Source organism: Pogoniulus pusillus, chromosome 30 (genome assembly GCF_015220805.1).
Source record: "Pogoniulus pusillus isolate bPogPus1 chromosome 30, bPogPus1.pri, whole genome shotgun sequence".
NCBI lineage: Eukaryota > Metazoa > Chordata > Aves > Piciformes > Lybiidae > Pogoniulus > Pogoniulus pusillus.
The window spans coordinates 18,193,499-18,211,209 of NC_087293.1; the positions used below are offsets into that span (position 1 = coordinate 18,193,499).

General features: G+C 42.1%; 1 protein-coding gene across 3 annotated transcripts in view; it reads right to left on the reverse strand.

Annotated features, from left to right (window-relative positions):
- Positions 1-225: 225 nt before the first annotated feature.
- KREMEN1 (kringle containing transmembrane protein 1) overlaps positions 226-17,711 on the reverse strand; it is a 32,633-nt gene continuing 15,147 nt past the window's right edge. For 2 of the 3 annotated variants that reach the window (XM_064168775.1, XM_064168777.1), the window contains 6 exons: positions 12,489-12,613; positions 11,845-11,998; positions 7,681-8,013; positions 6,885-7,043; positions 5,793-5,877; positions 226-4,169 (listed from right to left, as the gene is read on the reverse strand). In XM_064168775.1, coding sequence (XP_064024845.1) covers positions 4,007-4,169; positions 5,793-5,877; positions 6,885-7,043; positions 7,681-8,013; positions 11,845-11,998; positions 12,489-12,613 — 1,019 coding nt within the window. In that variant the 3' untranslated portion in view covers positions 226-4,006. The remainder of the gene's footprint in view (positions 4,170-5,792; positions 5,878-6,884; positions 7,044-7,680; positions 8,014-11,844; positions 11,999-12,488; positions 12,614-17,711) is intronic. The other variant, XM_064168776.1, reaches the window with a different exon arrangement.

The window sequence follows — 17,711 nt, forward strand, 5'->3', positions numbered from 1 at the left end:
CTCAGCGTTCTCAGCTCAAATAGTCTAACCTCCACAGCGGACACTGCTGCTCTTGCCACCTGGTGAACTGCAGTAGTTTCTGCCTCTTTTAGTGAACACTGCTCTACCCTTCGGCAGTACCAACCAAATTCCTCCTGCAGAAATGCACTGTATTTATTCTTTTATAATAATCACTCACAGCCATTTGGTGAATGCAGAAATGACCTTGTAGAAACACAGCACATATTTCAGCCATGAGTCAGTTCAAGTTTAATTTATTCTGTTTTCTTGTCAGTTTTATTTGGTTCGTGTGCTAGCCTTTGGATTTACAGTAAGTTGTCTTGAGACTGAAATTCAGGATGCCAAATTTCATCCCAGAGCACAAGTGCTCCATGAGTTGCTTGAAATGCATGTGTAGAGGGGCAGGAGTGTCCCAGAAAAAGCATCACAGTCTGCAGGTTGTGTTTTTCGCTCTTATGATCTCGAGGCTGCTCATGTATGTCTGGAATAATATTCATATAATAATATGCTGGACTGTATTTAGAAGATTGTGAAATATTGTGGCAAGACATTAAGAACTTGCTGGACAAGTATTTGTCAGGAGTTGTTTTTGTAGTTCACCCTTCCTTTAGGCAAAGTGGTGCACTAGAAAATTCTGTTGGCAGTACATGCAACAGTCTGAGAAGGCTTATTAAACAGGAGCTGAAACTGGACTAGCTTCTCATCCTCATGCAGGAGCAGGCAGCTGTCTGCTGCTGTGTTTGGACTGTAGTCATGCAGGCTGCAGATTCAGGAGTTTCCAGGGCTATCACTAGAAAAAAACACCTCCCACTTATACCACTGCCAGGGGAGGGTGGAATACAGAGACTGTAGTTCTGCAAAACCACTGGGTTGTCTGCACGTGCAATGTGATAAACCTCCTCAACATGTTACTGCCTGTAGAAAATCTGGCAGAAACAAGCCCTAAAAAAGATTATGTTGATGCTTGATGCAAAGAGCAGACAATATGTTTGATACTAAAATGGCCCTGAGAGTACGCAAATGTGCAGACTCTGATGAATAGCCTAAGAAGAGATAGGAAAGAGATTCAAAGTAGGAAAGTGCATCTTAAAGCAATTGATTTTTTGGCATCTATTCTGCCACAGAACTGAGTTATTCCCTTCCCTGTGTGTTTCTATCATATAGACCAACAAATTATCTTTGATTTTTTTTCTACCATTACAGTATATAGAAAATCTTTCTCGGTGTAAACTAACATCTTTTCTTCCCATAAAATGTTATCACAATACAAGCATTATATGCTGTATTAAATAATGCATTTCCCATACATATATAAGTATATATATATATATATATATATTACTTTTATAACACATCACATATTTTGAAACAACACATTCTCTATTTCTCCCCACATAACAATATTATGACAAAATTACATATAAAATCATTTAGTCAACAAACTAAACTAGTTTTAAACAGATTTTGAATTAGGGAGGCCACTGGTCTACCTGGCCCCCTTCCACCTGAGGTCCACATATGCTGTAAGCTACTGTAACTGATAAATTGCATAAAGGAGCCAAATCTCACCATTGCTGCAGTGGCAGTGCCAACCTAAGTTGCTTATTGCCCCCACTTCTGAGGCTGACAACTCTCTTTGGCTCATTGTACACTTAGCTGCGTCAGCTCGCCTCCCTGCACAGCTCAGTCAGCAAGATGAGAGAACTCATCTCTGCTAAAAGGAACTCAGGGAAGAAAAAAACAATGGTAATTTTTAACCTGATCAGTTTATTGCACCACCACACAGCTGGTCGTACCAACACAACAGAGTGAGGAGGGGGCCAGAGCAGGGGCTGAGATGCTGTGTCTGAGGAGGCAACTCCTCTTTGATTGGTTTGTTGTCGAAACAGTTGCTTTTGAAAATCGTGGCCAAGGTCACGTTTGCATCCTGTCCAGCCTCTTGCGGGAACTGCTAGGTAGAAGGTCAGAGGGCCATCCAGATACAGTTCCAAATTCTTCTGCACAGATTTGCAATTTGTGGAAGAGAATGCCGTACCAGTGACATCCTGGGGAGACCGTGCCCTCCAGCTGTCAGCACGCAGCTGCTACTGTCGGAGAGGGGTTTCTGTATGCTGCATTGTGTGGGATTACAACAGTTGTGCATGTCAGACCTTTTCTTCTCTCTCTTCCCAACCCCTTTTTGCAAAGACCATCAAGTGCTATGTTAATGGGTAGCTGTTGGCCGTATACCGTATATCAGGAATGCAAGGGGCCATACCACATTTTGAAGAATCCATAGCAGAGACCTTTATCCTCTCGGGTCTGTACAGTAAGAAGAGTATTTAATAGACCCTGTCCCTGCATTAATATCTGTTGCTCTGCTTCCTAGTATCAAAGGTATTTAGGATCCGACTGATTCTATCAGTACATTTACCTCCACACTGTGGAGTACCTTATGCTCAGTCATGTTCGTTGTTGCTACAGCCAGTTAATGTGCAGTAGCTGCTTGGTTCGTAGCTCTTTCATCCAGAAGTTGGATAAGCATTCCCTAACAAAAGCCCATGAAATAGTACTTTATAATAAAAAAAAGTATTTGAGGAGCAAAACCTGTTTCTAAATCCTCTAGATTTTGCATCGGTAGGATCAGTCTGTTGTTTGTAATGAGCTTCCCCTAATTTCATAGTGAAATTAAATCACTGAAGAAGAGAAGCTTAACAGTTCTGCATTTTTCTTCCTTCTGCAGTAGGTAGAAATCCATTGTATTATCAAACTGCTTTGTGAAAGTCCCTTGGACTATGTGTTTAACTACTCAAGAATATTTGATGAGACAAGCGAACAAAAGCTTCATTGAAGTGCTCACAACATAATTCTTAAGGATCTGGCTTTAGACTGACTCCCTCCCGGCTTTTCAGTAGTGAACCATGTTAAGCATCCTTAGGAAGCAATGCAATTTGTTTGCAACATATCTGTGAGGTAGACTTTTCCCCTACACAGCATGATGCAAAACCTGACTTTCAGAAAGTCAAATTAAGAATTCTTGTTGGATCTGAAACAGATAATGTTTTTTGGTCCAATCTGATGACACATAAGAGATAACCAGCATATTTTACAACTTGTCCTGTCTTGATTTTAGGCAATACTGTAATTATCTCTTTCCTGTATTCTTTCCAGCAGCTCATGCATGACAGTACTCTATGTTCCTGTGATATTTTTTTTTTATATAAGCAATTCCATAACTGCTGGCTTAGGGGAATCTTGTTTCTGTTAAACATATTTTTGTGGTATTGTTCAGCTGCATCTGGCTCTCATCTGTGGTACATAAATGGTGCTGGAAATAATTAGTTGCAGGTAAAAGAACAGGTCTGCAATGGTGACTAAGGTACAGACCTTAACCTGGTGAGCATTACACTATCAAAAGTCACATCTGCAGCTGAAACTCTGTAATCAATTTGAGTGGATTTCTATTGTGCTTGTATAAACAGAAAGTACAAAACCAGTGGAGCACAGGATGACCAGGATGATAGTTTCTCAAAGTCTGTGACTCTCATTGGACATGCTTGCATTAAGACCAGCGAGCTCTAGTTGCTGTGACAGCTAAAGAAGTTATCAGCATTCACCTCTCTGTTTAGCCTTGAGACTAAAGGACTAAGTAGATTGATATAATACAGTAGTACAGCAAAGGGGAACAGACATAGTAAGTCCTCAACCTGCAGAGACTCATTCAATTACTTTTGGCAAGGGTAGAGAACTTTTGGAATTTTACAGGTTTTGACAAGTATTTTAAGGTGTAAAGGCAATAATTAATAGCACTGCAGATTTGATGAGCACCAGATACTCTAAAACTATTGCCCTATTAAATCTGTTATCACTAGTATACCCGAGAGAACAGCAGATATGCAAAGTCACTCAAAGGCCTTTGGAAACAGACTTCTGGGAAAGAGTTTTTTTTTGGGGGGGGGCTGGGGGGAAGGATTATTCCCAAGTCACCCTGGATTTTAAGATTGATTCTTGTAAAAGAGACGAGACTTCAGTTTCCCACCAGTGGGCTGCAGTCGTCCTGTTGACTTTGGAGCTTTTTCTTGAAGATGGATATGGATGTGGATGGCTGGTACAATATACTCCAGATCTCACCAGCAGTAGTAACCTCACTGGAATCTTCTCTTTCTATTGCAGATGGTGTCTGATGGGATCTAGGAAACAAGTGTAAGTATTAAGGTGCTTGGGAAGCTACTCTTAGCACTATGTCTGCATTACTGCTTGTCCTGGAGTCCGGTATACCCCAAAGTTCCTCTCCCTCTGTGGTTTGAATGGGAGAGGAAAAGGCTCGAAAAGACCTGTCCCCCCCCCCCGCGCTGCCCTGCAGGCGTGGAGGCAGGGAGCAAGGGGCCCTTGCAGCACGAGGGGTGCCCTCCAGTGCCCGCGCTGGGATCGGGCTGGGAGCCGCTGTGCTCTTCGTGCCCAGGCAGTGCTAACTCTGCTCTGTGTCTAGGAAGCTATAAATATTGGGGTGCTTCCGGCCTTGGGGTCCCCGCCTGAGAGTTCTCCCCCGCCTGGATAGCTTCTGCAGATGGAGCCCCTGTCGCTCTGCTCCGAAGGAGCTTCCCACCTTAAGCAGCCTTTATGCAGGCTCAATAGGCCTTAACGACCCTCTGACTGCCTCTGAAAGAGAGCCAGGGGACAAGCAGCTGGAGCGCCCTTCTCAGCCAGCCCGGCTCACCTGTGAGTAACTTTGGCTCAGCCTGCTTATAGTGGGGGACGCTATTATTTAACAGCTTGTCCTTTTCCAACTTCTGACTTCCAAAATAGTCAAATTACTTGTAGATCTTCTCAACCTAACTGAATCTGCTAATTGAAACTAAATTAATGTCTGTATATAGTTTTGGGGGCGGGTGTTGGGAAAATAAAATAACTCTATTTTTCTATAAAATTCCTGCCTCGGCCGCATTCATTCCCTGCCTCCACAACACTGCTACACTGATAATGCTAGTGGCTTCCACTACATCTGTGATGCCTTTTCTTATGAGGGTGGTTGTTTCTAGCCCAAATGAAAAGCTAGGCATTCCATTGCTACCCTACTTTTGGTGACATTAAGCTAAGTCTGTACTTATTCTAGTTGCTATTAATATAAATTAATTTCATTGTATATTTAAACCTGGTTATGGTAAGTAAATACAATATTCATCATCTGTAGTTTGTAGATCATCCACCATTTCACTCAGTAAGTGTCCATCTAGAAATGACAAAAATTATCTGGTATAAATGGAGAGAAATTTAGTAATAAAGTTACGGTGGTTTCAATAGGCAAAAAAACCCAAATCAAACCAGTTAAGTGTCACACCATGAAACAAATCTTTTCATTTTTGTGATTCTTTTTGAACCATTTTCAGTATTTCTGTATAAGAAAAGTATGTATTAACAAGCCTTTGTCTGACTTTGTTTTCCTCACTTCCCCATCTGGGATGAGGTTTTGACTTTTTTCTTTTTCCTGCAGAGTATTACCAAAATTTGAGCTCTTTCCACCATCTTCCACTTTGCTAGACAGCATTGATCAGTAGAAAAAAACCTTTTTATTCCTTAAAATACAAATCTTCTCAAAAGAATATCAGAAAAGAGATTCTAGCAACAAATGGTATCCTAACAGACCAGAAAGTTAAAATATGTTCTAATTCAGTATCATTTATGAGGATGTAAATACATAACTTGAGTTTTAATGTGACCAATCTGATGGTATCAGAAGGCAGAGAAATAGTTTACCACATTTGGTACAAAGCTGAGATGTGACTTCTTCAGGGGCAGTTTTGCTCCATACTCACCTCATGGTAATGTGGAAAAATATCTTTGCTGTTATGGCTGTAAAACTTAGGATGAGCAGCGCTGTGAGACTGTATATTGTCCACTCTGTGAAGGAAAAGGGAAAGGAAAAGAGGAGAGGAGACATAGTTAGCACACTGAACAGCCTTGCAAGGACCTGAAACTCTTGAAGCTCAAAGCAGCAAACCAAGGAAGCTCAAGGTCCCTCCCACCTAATGCCCCTCCCCCAGGGCACTGACTGTTCCTGAGTTTTTACAGTAATTTTCTAACTGCATACAATCCCAGGGTACAGGCTCACCTTAGGTCAGTATGGCTGCAGCAGTTTAACACTAAATGCAACTGTGGTAACTCAGGTCCTGGCCTGGGCATAGTGCCAGCACATCTGCCCACATCCTGTTCTGCAGCCCAGCTCAGGTACAGTCAAGCCCTTACACTTCAGACTTGGAATGCAGACAGCTTCAGGACTACAGAGCTACTGCAGCATCCATGGTGTGACCAAGGCCCAGCTTCAACAATAAGTAAAAGCAGATGCCCAGAGTAGTTTAAAGATAGGAGAGACCAACAGTAACATTCGCCAGGAGTACATTTCCAGTCTTAAATTATTTACGACATCAATCTCCTGAACGAAGTAATGCCTTGCAGGTGAGTTCAAAACACATCACAGTTCTCATCCATTAACTTGTTTCACCCTTGTCTAGCCCTCTTTATGTTATTGCTGCAGCTTTCCTGACTTGGGGTCACCAGGCTCTTTCAGACTCTACAAAACCTTGTCCTTTTCTCAGCACCTTTTGCCACCTACCTCTGTGGCACCGGTCAGTGAAGCTGATTCTAGTAAGGAGGCTGCTCTGTCTGACCTCTTATTCTGATGTACTTTCATTCTCATAGGCTCACCATCTTCACACTGTTTCTAACTGATTTATGCTGAGAAGTGAGTTTTGAAATTAATAACAGGAGCCCAGTTAATGGTAATTAGACTAAGTGAAAATGTATCTATTAGTAAGAGACACAGCGGATCAGATAATCTGGAGGAGGCAAAGGATATAGCAACTTGGCAGAATGTTTTTTTCTGTTACTGCATTTTCTTGTAATATTACCAGGCATGGAGCTACTAGGATGGCTTGGGCTGGTTGTGATGACATAAAGGATCTTTGACGACCGGGCTGCAGTGATGCTGTGATTTGCTTGTTCATTTATCTTCTCGGAAAGGGTCTGATTCACTGAAACCTTGTTTTGATGCACACTGTCCTTCACAGCTGAAAACACAACAGTGCATTGCAGTAACAATTTCTTAGCAGGTGTAATTGGACTTTACTCAGTGTGAATGGGTGTGTGCTGCTCTCTGGTTTACTTAGAGAACTCCAGTAATCAAATTGAGGTGTACCTACTTTTATCACAAACAACTGGCTTCACCTGTGATGACAGATATCTGTGATGACAGATAAAGCCTATACTGCACCAAGCTGGGACCCTGAGAATTTTTCTGGAAGCCAATTGTTTGTGATAAAAGTAGGTACAATTCAATGAAACTTAATGTTTTCTCCTGACATCTTTTTTGGTATGAGTGAAATAGACCATGGGAAAGAATCAAGATGCAGATGGACTGCTGCTTTATTTTGGTTTGTCTCAGTTTTGTCATTTTCCAATCTATTTTGACAGGCAGGTTGAAAAATTGTATTTTGAAATTTATGACATAGCTGAGAGGAGTGTTCCAAATGGAGAGAAATTTTAGCTAAGCTTTTACTCACTGAGCAGTGGCAACAAGAGGGATGAAACACCAGTAGACTGGAGAATTGATAGTTGCTCTTTTTTTGCTTCTTCAGAAATCTTCTGTCTGATCTAAATGCTTTAACCAATCATTGGAAGAGATAAACGGCAAAGGCAGCCTCTTACCTCTGTATCTGATAGCAAATCCCTGGGATTGATTGATTTCATCTGAGAAAAAGTATAAAATTACAAAATCCAAAGAGATGTTAAGGGTGTGGGGAGGCCGGTTCTTGCCATTAAAACGAGCTAGAACATGGTATGTGTAGCCATCCAGAAATTCCACCATATCTGCAGCATCCTTAATTTCAAAAAGGGCAAAGCTGAAGTGGATTCGAGATGCTCCTGGAACTTGTATGGTCCAGTAACAGACTTTGCCTGTGCCATATGTATCAGGAAAATCTGGGGAATAAATCACAGCTGTAGCAGAAGTGTAATTCCCTCCACAGGCGCCAATAAGGGCTGCAAAAAGGAGGGAGAAAAACGAGAGATTCATTATGCATGGCTTTAACAGTGTGCAATACTCAAATGTGACTTGAAGATACAGACTTGCTACCCTAGCAGGATGCACTGCATCTCAAACAAGTGTTCTTTACCTTCCACAGCAGTGGGAGCATAGCTATGGTGCGCTATTTGCTTGGAATACACACATTCTCTTTCATTACTTTAAGACTTAGGTATCAAATCTTGAATGCTTCAACGATCCTTTGTCCTTGTATGTACCATGCACCCTTCCCTGCATCCCTGCAAGGACAGGAATAAACCCAAGTCACTGATTCAGTGACTTCTACTCCATCCTTATGCCTTATGAGGGGAGGCTGAGGGACCTGGGGCTTTTTAGTCTGGAGAAGACTGAGAGGGGATTTAATCAATGTCGATAAGTATCTGAGGGCTGGGGGTTGCGAGGCGGGGGGCAGACTCTGCTCACCTGCTCCCTGGGATAGGACAAAGAGCAATGGATGGAAGTTGCAGCACAGGAGGTTCCCGCTCAACACAAGAGGGAACTTCTTTATTCTAAGGGTCACAAAGCACTGGCACAGACTGCCCAGAGAGGTTGTGGAGTCTCCTTCTCTGGAGCCTTTCAAGGCCTGTCTGGATGTATTCCTGTGTGATCTGAGCTAGACTGTATGGTCCTGCCCTGGCAGAGGAGTTGGACTCGGTGATCTCTTTCGGTTCCTCCCAACCGCTGACATCCTGTGATCCCTAACAGGCAAGCATATTAGTGACCCTAACGCTCACTACTGAATTACTGCAATTTCCTCACAGCCTTAGAAAACCGGAAAAAAACCCAAAACTTCGCAGAAGAGCAGAGCTTGGAAGAGACCCCTGGACATTGAGTAGGGGGATTAGACTAAACAAAGCAGAAGACATTTTCTAGTTGTGAGTCTCCAAGTATAGAGGCTCCACAATCTCTCTGGACAACCTGTTAGTGTTACTCTCCTCATAAAGAAAATCTCTTATCACAGAATGGTAGTGGTTTGGTTGGAAGGGACCTCTGTAGGTCAAGCAGTCCAACCCTGTAGCTAAGAGCTGGATTACCTAAATGACCTAGGAACACATCCAGATGGGGTTTGAATGCCTCCAGAGATAGATACTCCGCAGCCTGTTGCAGTGCTCTGCCACCCTTCAAGTGAAGAAGTTTTTCAGTATATTTATGTAGCATCTCCTGGGTTCCAATTTTTGTCCTTTGCCCCTTGTCCTGTCACAGGGCACCACTGAGAAGAATCTGGGTCTCTGCTCCTGACAGCTGCCCTTTAGATATTTATTATAGGCATTAATGAAATCCCTCTCGGTCTCCTCCAGGCTAGGAAGACCAAGCTCTTTCAGCCTTTCCTCACAATGTGGACGTTCCAGTCCCCTGTCATTTCAGTGGCTGTCCACTGGGCTCTCTCCAGCAGTTCCTTGTCCTTCTCAAGGGAGGAGCCCAGAACTGGACGCCGTATTGTATGTTTAAATGGGTTTTCTTGCATCTCATATTGTGCCTGTTTCCCCTAGCCTGGTCAGTGGATGACACTGAGGAGAGTCTGGCTTCACCTTTATACCCTCCCATCGTTACTTAGACAGCTATAAAAAAAAAAATCCCCTGAGCTGCCTTTTCTCAGAGCTGAACAAATCAAGATGCCTCAACCTCTCCCTGTATGAATGATGCTGTAATCTCTTCAACACCATTGTGGCCATTTTTATGTGTTTTTCAAGCATTTTGTCTTTTGAGCTTGTCCAATTAGTGCCTGAGCTTACATGCACTAAGTAACTTCAAGACCCTGTACAAGCACACACCTAGTAAATCCTCCTATTTCTTGGAATCTATCCAGATTCCCAGTGCAAACCGATTTCAAATGAATCCAGAGAGAAACTCAAGTGCCAGCCAACTGTCTTGATGCATATCGACAGGTACACATATGGAACTGTGAATGTATTGTTTAGAAGTGTATATATGTAGTCTTACATATTTTCTAATTACACAGTATTATATATTATAATGTATTTAATGACAGAGCAGATTGGAGTTATCCTAGCCTGAAGAACTAAAGAATCAAAGCAGAATCAAAGCTTAATAAAGCCTGTGATAAAGGCCTGTGAGAATGGAAGTAAAGGAGGTGAAGTGTTTTGCAGTGTATCAGTTTTCACAGGCCTTTGAGAAAGAGCTTTAATAAGTACAAACTAAAAGGGACTTCAGGGAGTGAGAACAAGAATTAGCATATGACTGCCAGAAAAATCATGTCAAAACATTTATTTTTATGGAGCAGGGCTCATTCATAGCCTGAGCAAACCTCACGTTTCAGTGCCTTGCTACAAAAGAGCTTATAGAGGAACTGAAAGAAACAGAAAAAAGAAGAGAATGTGAAAGATCTCACAGAGGTACTAAGGCCCACAGAGGGATTTGTGTTTGAGATTTTCTCCTTGATAGCAGAGCTGATTATTTCATCAAACAGATATAATTGTTTGAATAGACTGAAATGATAAAATTGAGATTTGTCCTTGTGGCTGGGCTGTCTGTAATTGCTCAGCAACAAGATGTTCTTCAAGCCAGCAATACTAATTAAGAATGCTAATGACTAGTGCTCCATGAATGCCTAACAAAGTACAGCACTGCCCCATATGGAATGGGAATGCTCTCTCTCATTTCCCTCTAGAGCTAACAGAGTTGCATTGTAGGTCTGAATGTTCCAGGTCCAGGCCATGACAACAGTGCATAAAAACACAAGGTTAATGGAGTGTGTGAGGGTGGGTGTGCACAGGGATCTGAGTGAAGGTTCTGTGCATGACACAAGCTGGGCAAGAGTGAGGTGAGCAGCTGTTGCTCATCAGCAAAGGAAAACAGGTGACAGTTACCAAGATGACCTCTCTCACCTGGCGCCAGCTCCCTTGCTGCTTACCAGAGAAAATGGTATGGGTCCTCAAGGTAACATCGTGGTAAGCTCTTGGTCATTCCAGAAAAGGAAAGATACAAAGGAAGCCTTTATACATCAGGGATTTGAGAGGCCAAGAGCAGAAGGAAACAGAGGACACTGCAGTGTGAAGCTACACACTATCTCAACATTGAAACCACTGTGCAGCTCTGGTGCTTCATTTCATATCCTGGGGAGAATTTGGGAGTGAGTAGCCTGCCTGTCTCAAATGAAATGTCCTGTCTTGACAGCTAGGAATCAGAGTTTCACAGTAGGCGGACAGGAAGTTTGGTTGTGTGCTCAGAAGGCAGAAAATTATACCACTTTTAGTTTCAGAGAGACAGCTTCTGGACTTCAACTTTTAGGCTTCAAGTAGCTTCTACATCAGAGGCAGCATCAATATATTGGTGCATACTGTGAACTCCTCCAGTACTCCCAGCTATACTGAGAGCCTGTACTGCAGCCAGACAACTGGGTACCACTACAAGAGTGTCTAACTATAAAAACCTATGAAATCAGCAGCAGTCATAATAGCAACCTAACCTGTTTGCGAGAACTTCATCATAGACCTACTCACAAGCAGTTCTGAAGGAGGCTTTCCATGGCATGCTGTCTGCAATAGCTGAGTTGGTACCATTTGTGGGGAAGTATTAGACTGTCTCTGGAGCATGAGTCATGTGCCTGAGCAGACATAATTTCTTGGAAGAGGTATTTCACATTAACTAATGGATGTGAACTTTATGCGAGATGGAAAGCAGCTTTATTTTATACTGAATTTAGGTGCTTTGCTGTTCTGTATGCACTTAAACCTTCTTCCCTAAATTTGCTCAATTTAACCCCTCTTCCCTAAGTTTGCTGAACATGGGAGGCCTTTGGGAAAAACTGAACCTATCTCCATACTTACTGTCAAAAAGAATGACTCTTCCATCCCCACCGCAAGGCTGAGTATGGTCTCCAAAGCAAACACTGTTGCATTCTGTACTGGCTGCCTCCCCGTACCGCCAGTAGTCAGGATTATTTCCACAGAAACAAGCATAACCTGATTCCATGCCTGCAAACTTTGACAACAAAGATGCATAAGGAAAAGCATGATGATATTTAAAGGAATGACAGCAGGAAGTTGTATGAGCAAAAATGCCGCCAGCAGAGAGTGTGTGTGTGTGTGTGTTTGTTTGTGTTGGAGGAGTATGATCAGTCAGCAGCCCCACCACAAACAGTTTTTGTCTGAGCTGTCAGGACGCTTCACAAGACTAGTGAAGGACATGGAATGGAGGGCAATTAGTTCACCTTATCACTCATAACTGTAGTAAACAAGCAGAGTTTCTCCTGGCATCAGTAATTGCTCATCTGCCCAGACTGCTTCTGAACACAGAGAGAGCGCTAGGTCCCTTGGACTGGGAGTAAAATCACCTTAGATCTACTAAAGGTTTAAAAAAAAAAAACAACAAACAAAGCTGTGGAGGGGGAAGAAACGTGCTAGAGAGCTCTCAGCATATTGCCATCTTTAGTCTTTGAAAATATTTTGTTTATGTATGTCAAAGAAATCACCTTAAATTGTTGACTTCGGCAGGAACTGATGCACGTTTGAATAGTCAGCTTATTGGAGGTCTCGCTGGCACCAGTCAAAGGTGGTGGCTCCCCATGGTCCTTGTAGCACCCTAGATTCCCTGGCACTGGCAAGCATAACAGAAAACAGTCATTCTAAAGGTGTGCCTACAAACACCCACACGCAGGCCACTCTATGCACTACCTGGTTGCTAAGCAGTTATCTCCATGTTCTTGTCTTGGTTTTGCAGTATGGGAAATGTTACTTTATGCTACATCCTTGACATACTTTTACAAACATGCCCAGGGATAAATGACAGATGGTGAAACAGCATCAAATCTTCTTAGCAATATACTTGCAGTACTCTGCAATTGGTTTTAGTAAGCTGCAGCAATACAGACAAGAAAAATACCTGATTAGTTTCTCTCAATAGAGACAAAAGCCTCAAAAGGCATCAAGTGGATTCAGAGGTTTTCTTGGCCACAGTCATGAATATTCTAACAATGTAAATTAAACAATATAATTTCTGTCTGATCTTCAAAAAATATTCTGAAAGCTTTCTCAACAGGGAACCTAAACCATTTTAGGATAGGGCCTGGCAAGTCAGACTACAGACTTACATAAGGCAATTTTCTTGTCTTTAAAACATGAATTCTGATACAAATTCTATGTATCATACTTTATGGTATGTACAGATTCAAAATGAGCAGTGTTACCTTTTTAAAGAAACATCTACTTATATTCTACGATACAATGGCGAGGCTCCATGGTCACTATGAGAGGCCAGAAAATTTTCTCCCTTCAGTGCATATATTTTGTTCTCTGCTTTGGTTTTGCGCTTTTCATCAAAGCACTGGCATTTAGCCATGACTACTGGAAAGAGGATGTGGCATACAATACAGGGCTGTGTTTATGGCATGAAACTACCCCTTGCCTACTTACCGTATCTGCTCACACTCATGGAATTAAATCTATTGCCAGCTCTGTTGTCAGATGATTTTTATCCCTCTGGCAGAGCAGCAAGGATTTTATTTTTATGCCCACCTAATCTCCACAGCTCTGCACAACGTGTGAAGTGCCCAGAAAATTATATGAATTGTATTTATTCAGGCATTGGTTATTTCAGTGCTCAGTAAACCCTGAGATCGCTTTTATTGTGGCACAGCACTATGTCAGGGTTTTGCCTTACCAACTGGGTTTTCTTGGGAGGCAGTGCTCAGTTTGGGACTTTCGCAGCTCTAATGCCTGACAGCACATGGGTTAGCTCCCAGACTAATCATCTCTCACACAGGTGGCTCTTCTCTCTGATCGGATAACCTGTGTGCTAATCAACTGCTTCTGTACTATTACACTTTCACATAAGTACAACAGGATTGCAATGATGTGGTCCTGTACAGCAGGCTTGCCAGTATTTCTTAAATGGATTCTGCAAGGCACATTTCTGGGATTTCTCATGCATGTCCATGTGCAGCAGCCATTGAAAAATGCCTTGAACCCAGAACTTCTATTTGTCTAATTCTGACAAAGATGATCTTGCCCCTGTCCTTCTGGAAAATTATATACTGAGCATGCAAACTGATGTCATCTTACCATTAAAATCTGAATGATCCTGACATCTGGAAGAGTTAACAGTTCTGAGAACTTGCTCCCACTTAAGCCTGTGCTCTCTACAGTAGCTTTCTTATCTTGAGGAAGAGCATATCTATTGGTGACCACCAAGTAACACTGGTGTGTGTATGGTCATACTCTTTAAGAGGATGACTACAGCAATATAATGAAGAATTAATCAAGTTATGAATGAAATTAATATATACATTTTAAAAAATTAAGTAATGTTGCTTCAAATATTGTTCATAAAATACTTTGTTTTCTAAAAACGATACAATTTCCATTACAGATGCTTGCATGGAGCTATGGCTTTGATGTGCCCTAAAGCAACATGCATATGAGTACTGAGACTGCAAGTTACGGCCTGATTTAACATACCTTTGGAAATCCCCATTTGCAGCCCCACCCCAGCTGAGCGCAGCTGGGCAGATAACTCAGAGAGCTCAGGTATTTTGTACACTGAGCCACTTCGCTGTTCTCAAATGGCTTCTAGGAAGCCTTAACCTACCTAGCTTATTTTTCTAGGAGACCTGAGATTTCCTAAAAACACTTTTGTTTTATTTAAATAGCTTTATTGGTGAGACCCTTCGACCTTGCCTCCAGAAAATTAGCACTCCACTATCACAGAATGACAGTCACAGTTATGTTCCATGCTAAGAAACTAGACCAAGTAGTTTGAAAATGTCTTTTATGACACTACTTGTGTATCAGATTGATGGTGATCACAAATTACTTCTTTTGCAATGATATTTTTGGCATATTAGAATCATAGAATAGAATCATTAAATCAACCGGGTGGGAAGAGACCTCCAAGCTCATCCAGTCCAACGTATCACCCAGCCCTATCCAATCAACCAGACCATGGCACTAAGTGCCTCATTCAGTCTTTTCTTGAACACCTCCAGGGCAGCCCATTCCAATACCAGTCACTCTCTCTGCCAACAACTTCCTCCTAACATCCAGCCTAGACCTCCCCTGACACAACTTAAGACTGTCCTCTCGTTCTGTCCCTGGGTGCCTGGCAGCAGAGCCCAACCCCACCTGGCTACAACCTCCATTCAGGGAGCTGCAGACAGCAATGAGCTCTGCCCTGAGCCTCCTCTTCTGCAGGCTGCACACCCCCAGCTCCCTCAGCCTCTCCTCACAGGGCTGTGCTCCAGGCCCCTCCCCAGCCTTGCTGCCCTTCTCTGGGCACCTTCCAGCACCTCAACATCTCTCTTGAATTGAGGAGCCCACAACTGGACACAGCACTCCAGGGGTGGCCTGAGCAGTGCTGAGCACAGGGGCAGAAGAACCTCCCTTGTCCTGCTGGCCACACTGCTCCTGAACCAGGCCAGGATGCCATTGGCTCTGCTGCCCACCTGGGCACACTGCTTCTCATTCCTCCTGTATTAAACTGAATCAAGATGTATGTATAGAGAGCCACTCAACAAAAATCTAACACAAACCAGTGTACATCTCTGTATGTCAGCAGCACTGCAGAAAAGACCCTGGAGATGCCAACAAACTGGGAGCTGAACATGAGCCCAGAGCGTGCAGCAAAGCAGGACAACAGGCCTGTATTAAAATGAGTGCAGCTGGAGGTCACGGGAAGTGATAGATCCTCTACTCAACACTTGTTAGGACCACATGAAGACTGTTATGTCCAGTTTTGAGCTCGAACACATGTTCCAGCTATGCTCATCTAGCTGTTTCTCAAGAGCCTCCTGGCATTTTGCGGTGGTAATATGCTCCTATGAGTCCTTCCACGTAGCATGAGACACACCCTTTGATCTGGTGTTAAAATGTATACAGGGCAGCTTTAGAGAGTGATCACTACAGCTCCGGCTCTGCCAAGTAACACTTCATCGATATTTCAGTCGAATTTATTACATGACATACAGGTACATCAGAAATAATTATTCCAGTAATGAAATCTGTTTATGGTAAGAGGCTCACACAGGCCACAAACATGGCAATGCAGCTAAGTGGGACAGCAGGCATTTCTTTCTTTTACCTTTTTGGAGTCTAAGTTGTTATTTCTTTTGAATTTCAGCCTAACCTCATTAAAAAAAGTCAAAAAAGAGTCAGGAATAGCTGCATCATTGCAAACAAACCACCTGAAGCATTAAGTTCTGAATTCTCCCCATGAGATGCACATGTTCTCTCAGGACTCGTGCTGCCTTCTTGCCTTTAACTTTATGTCCATTCCAGTCTGCTCAGCAGACAAGCCATTATGAAGAGGAGAGGGAGGCAAAGAAAACTAGCTTTTTGCTGGGCTAAGTGCTCCTGTCTTCTGTCATTACGCCTATCCATCCTCACCTAACAGCTCAGCTCTCTGTAGCGTGTTTACACATGCAGCATACTAGAACACATTTCTGAACGAACCATTTAGTGTTACACATAAATATTAGTGAACAAGACACATGATATAATCATGTGAAATCATCATCATAATGAAAAATACTTAAGTGTAGATTCCTAATTACCGTTACAGTGAATCACTGCATGCAAATCTCTCCAGGCAATCAAGATGCTTCATGTTTCTGGCATTGTGGCAGTATTACGTGGGTATAGTTTATAGGTAAATTATGCTCCAGATACTTGTCTATTCTAGTAGTAAATATAATTGCAGAAATGAAGCTTATATAAGACATTTTTACTTTTCTAAGAATTTAAATAGGATTTCTTTACACAGGTTTTTTTCTTGCGCAATGACAAAACTATATCCTTTATTACACGCTTCACAAGTTGGTCTTGATTGTCCTGTGATTTAGCATCATGCTTACTGAAAACACAAAATCTGGTAAAGAACAAAAGTCTTTCTTTACTTCCAGAGCTTCACAAACCATGAGGTTTGTATTAAGGCTTGGAAGGGTCTGCAATGTACAGTTTGTTCTAAATTGCTGCAATTCCTTTTTCTAGTATCCAGTTTCAGTGCAATGCTTGAAGCAGCTGCTACTGGTCAAAAGGACATTTTGTAAATCTAAGTCTGCACTATCTGTGCAAGTAAGTGTCCAAGTTTAAATCCTCTGCTCCCCACCACAGAGAAAATGAGTGAAGCTGTTTAAAAAGGATCCTTTGTGTAGAACAAATGGAGTGGAGAGAATTTGCCTTTCAGCTTTTTTGCTGGTGCCACATCCAGAGATCTGTTAACATCTGTGGTCTTTAAAGAAAATGCAGATTCTTTCATTTTAGACCAAGCTATATTTCTTAATTAGGAGGGTCATGCTTCCTAAATAGAAGCTAGTGTATATTAGAAAATTAAGAGTAAGATGTCCTCTGAACAATGAGTATTGCAGTGTTGCATAGTTTGGTGTTATTTAAATTAGACTAGGTAAGTTAACTGACTTTGTTTAAGGTTACACTTATGTACTTGTTTGCCTTGCCTGAAGCTGTGCATCATTTGCTTGCATTCATAAATAAAGCAAGCTGTGAAAAAGTAAAACTAACTTTTGATTAATTTTTCTTTGTTTGGTTTTGTTCTTAACTTCAATCAAAATGTACTTGCTTCTAATAAAAAAAACAAACCTAAAGACAGCTGCTCTGCTATGTAACAGTCTCTGCATAAGGTACCTCAGGAACAGAGTACTTGCATGGAAACCATTTGGAAAGCAAGTAAAGGCATGGATAATTAG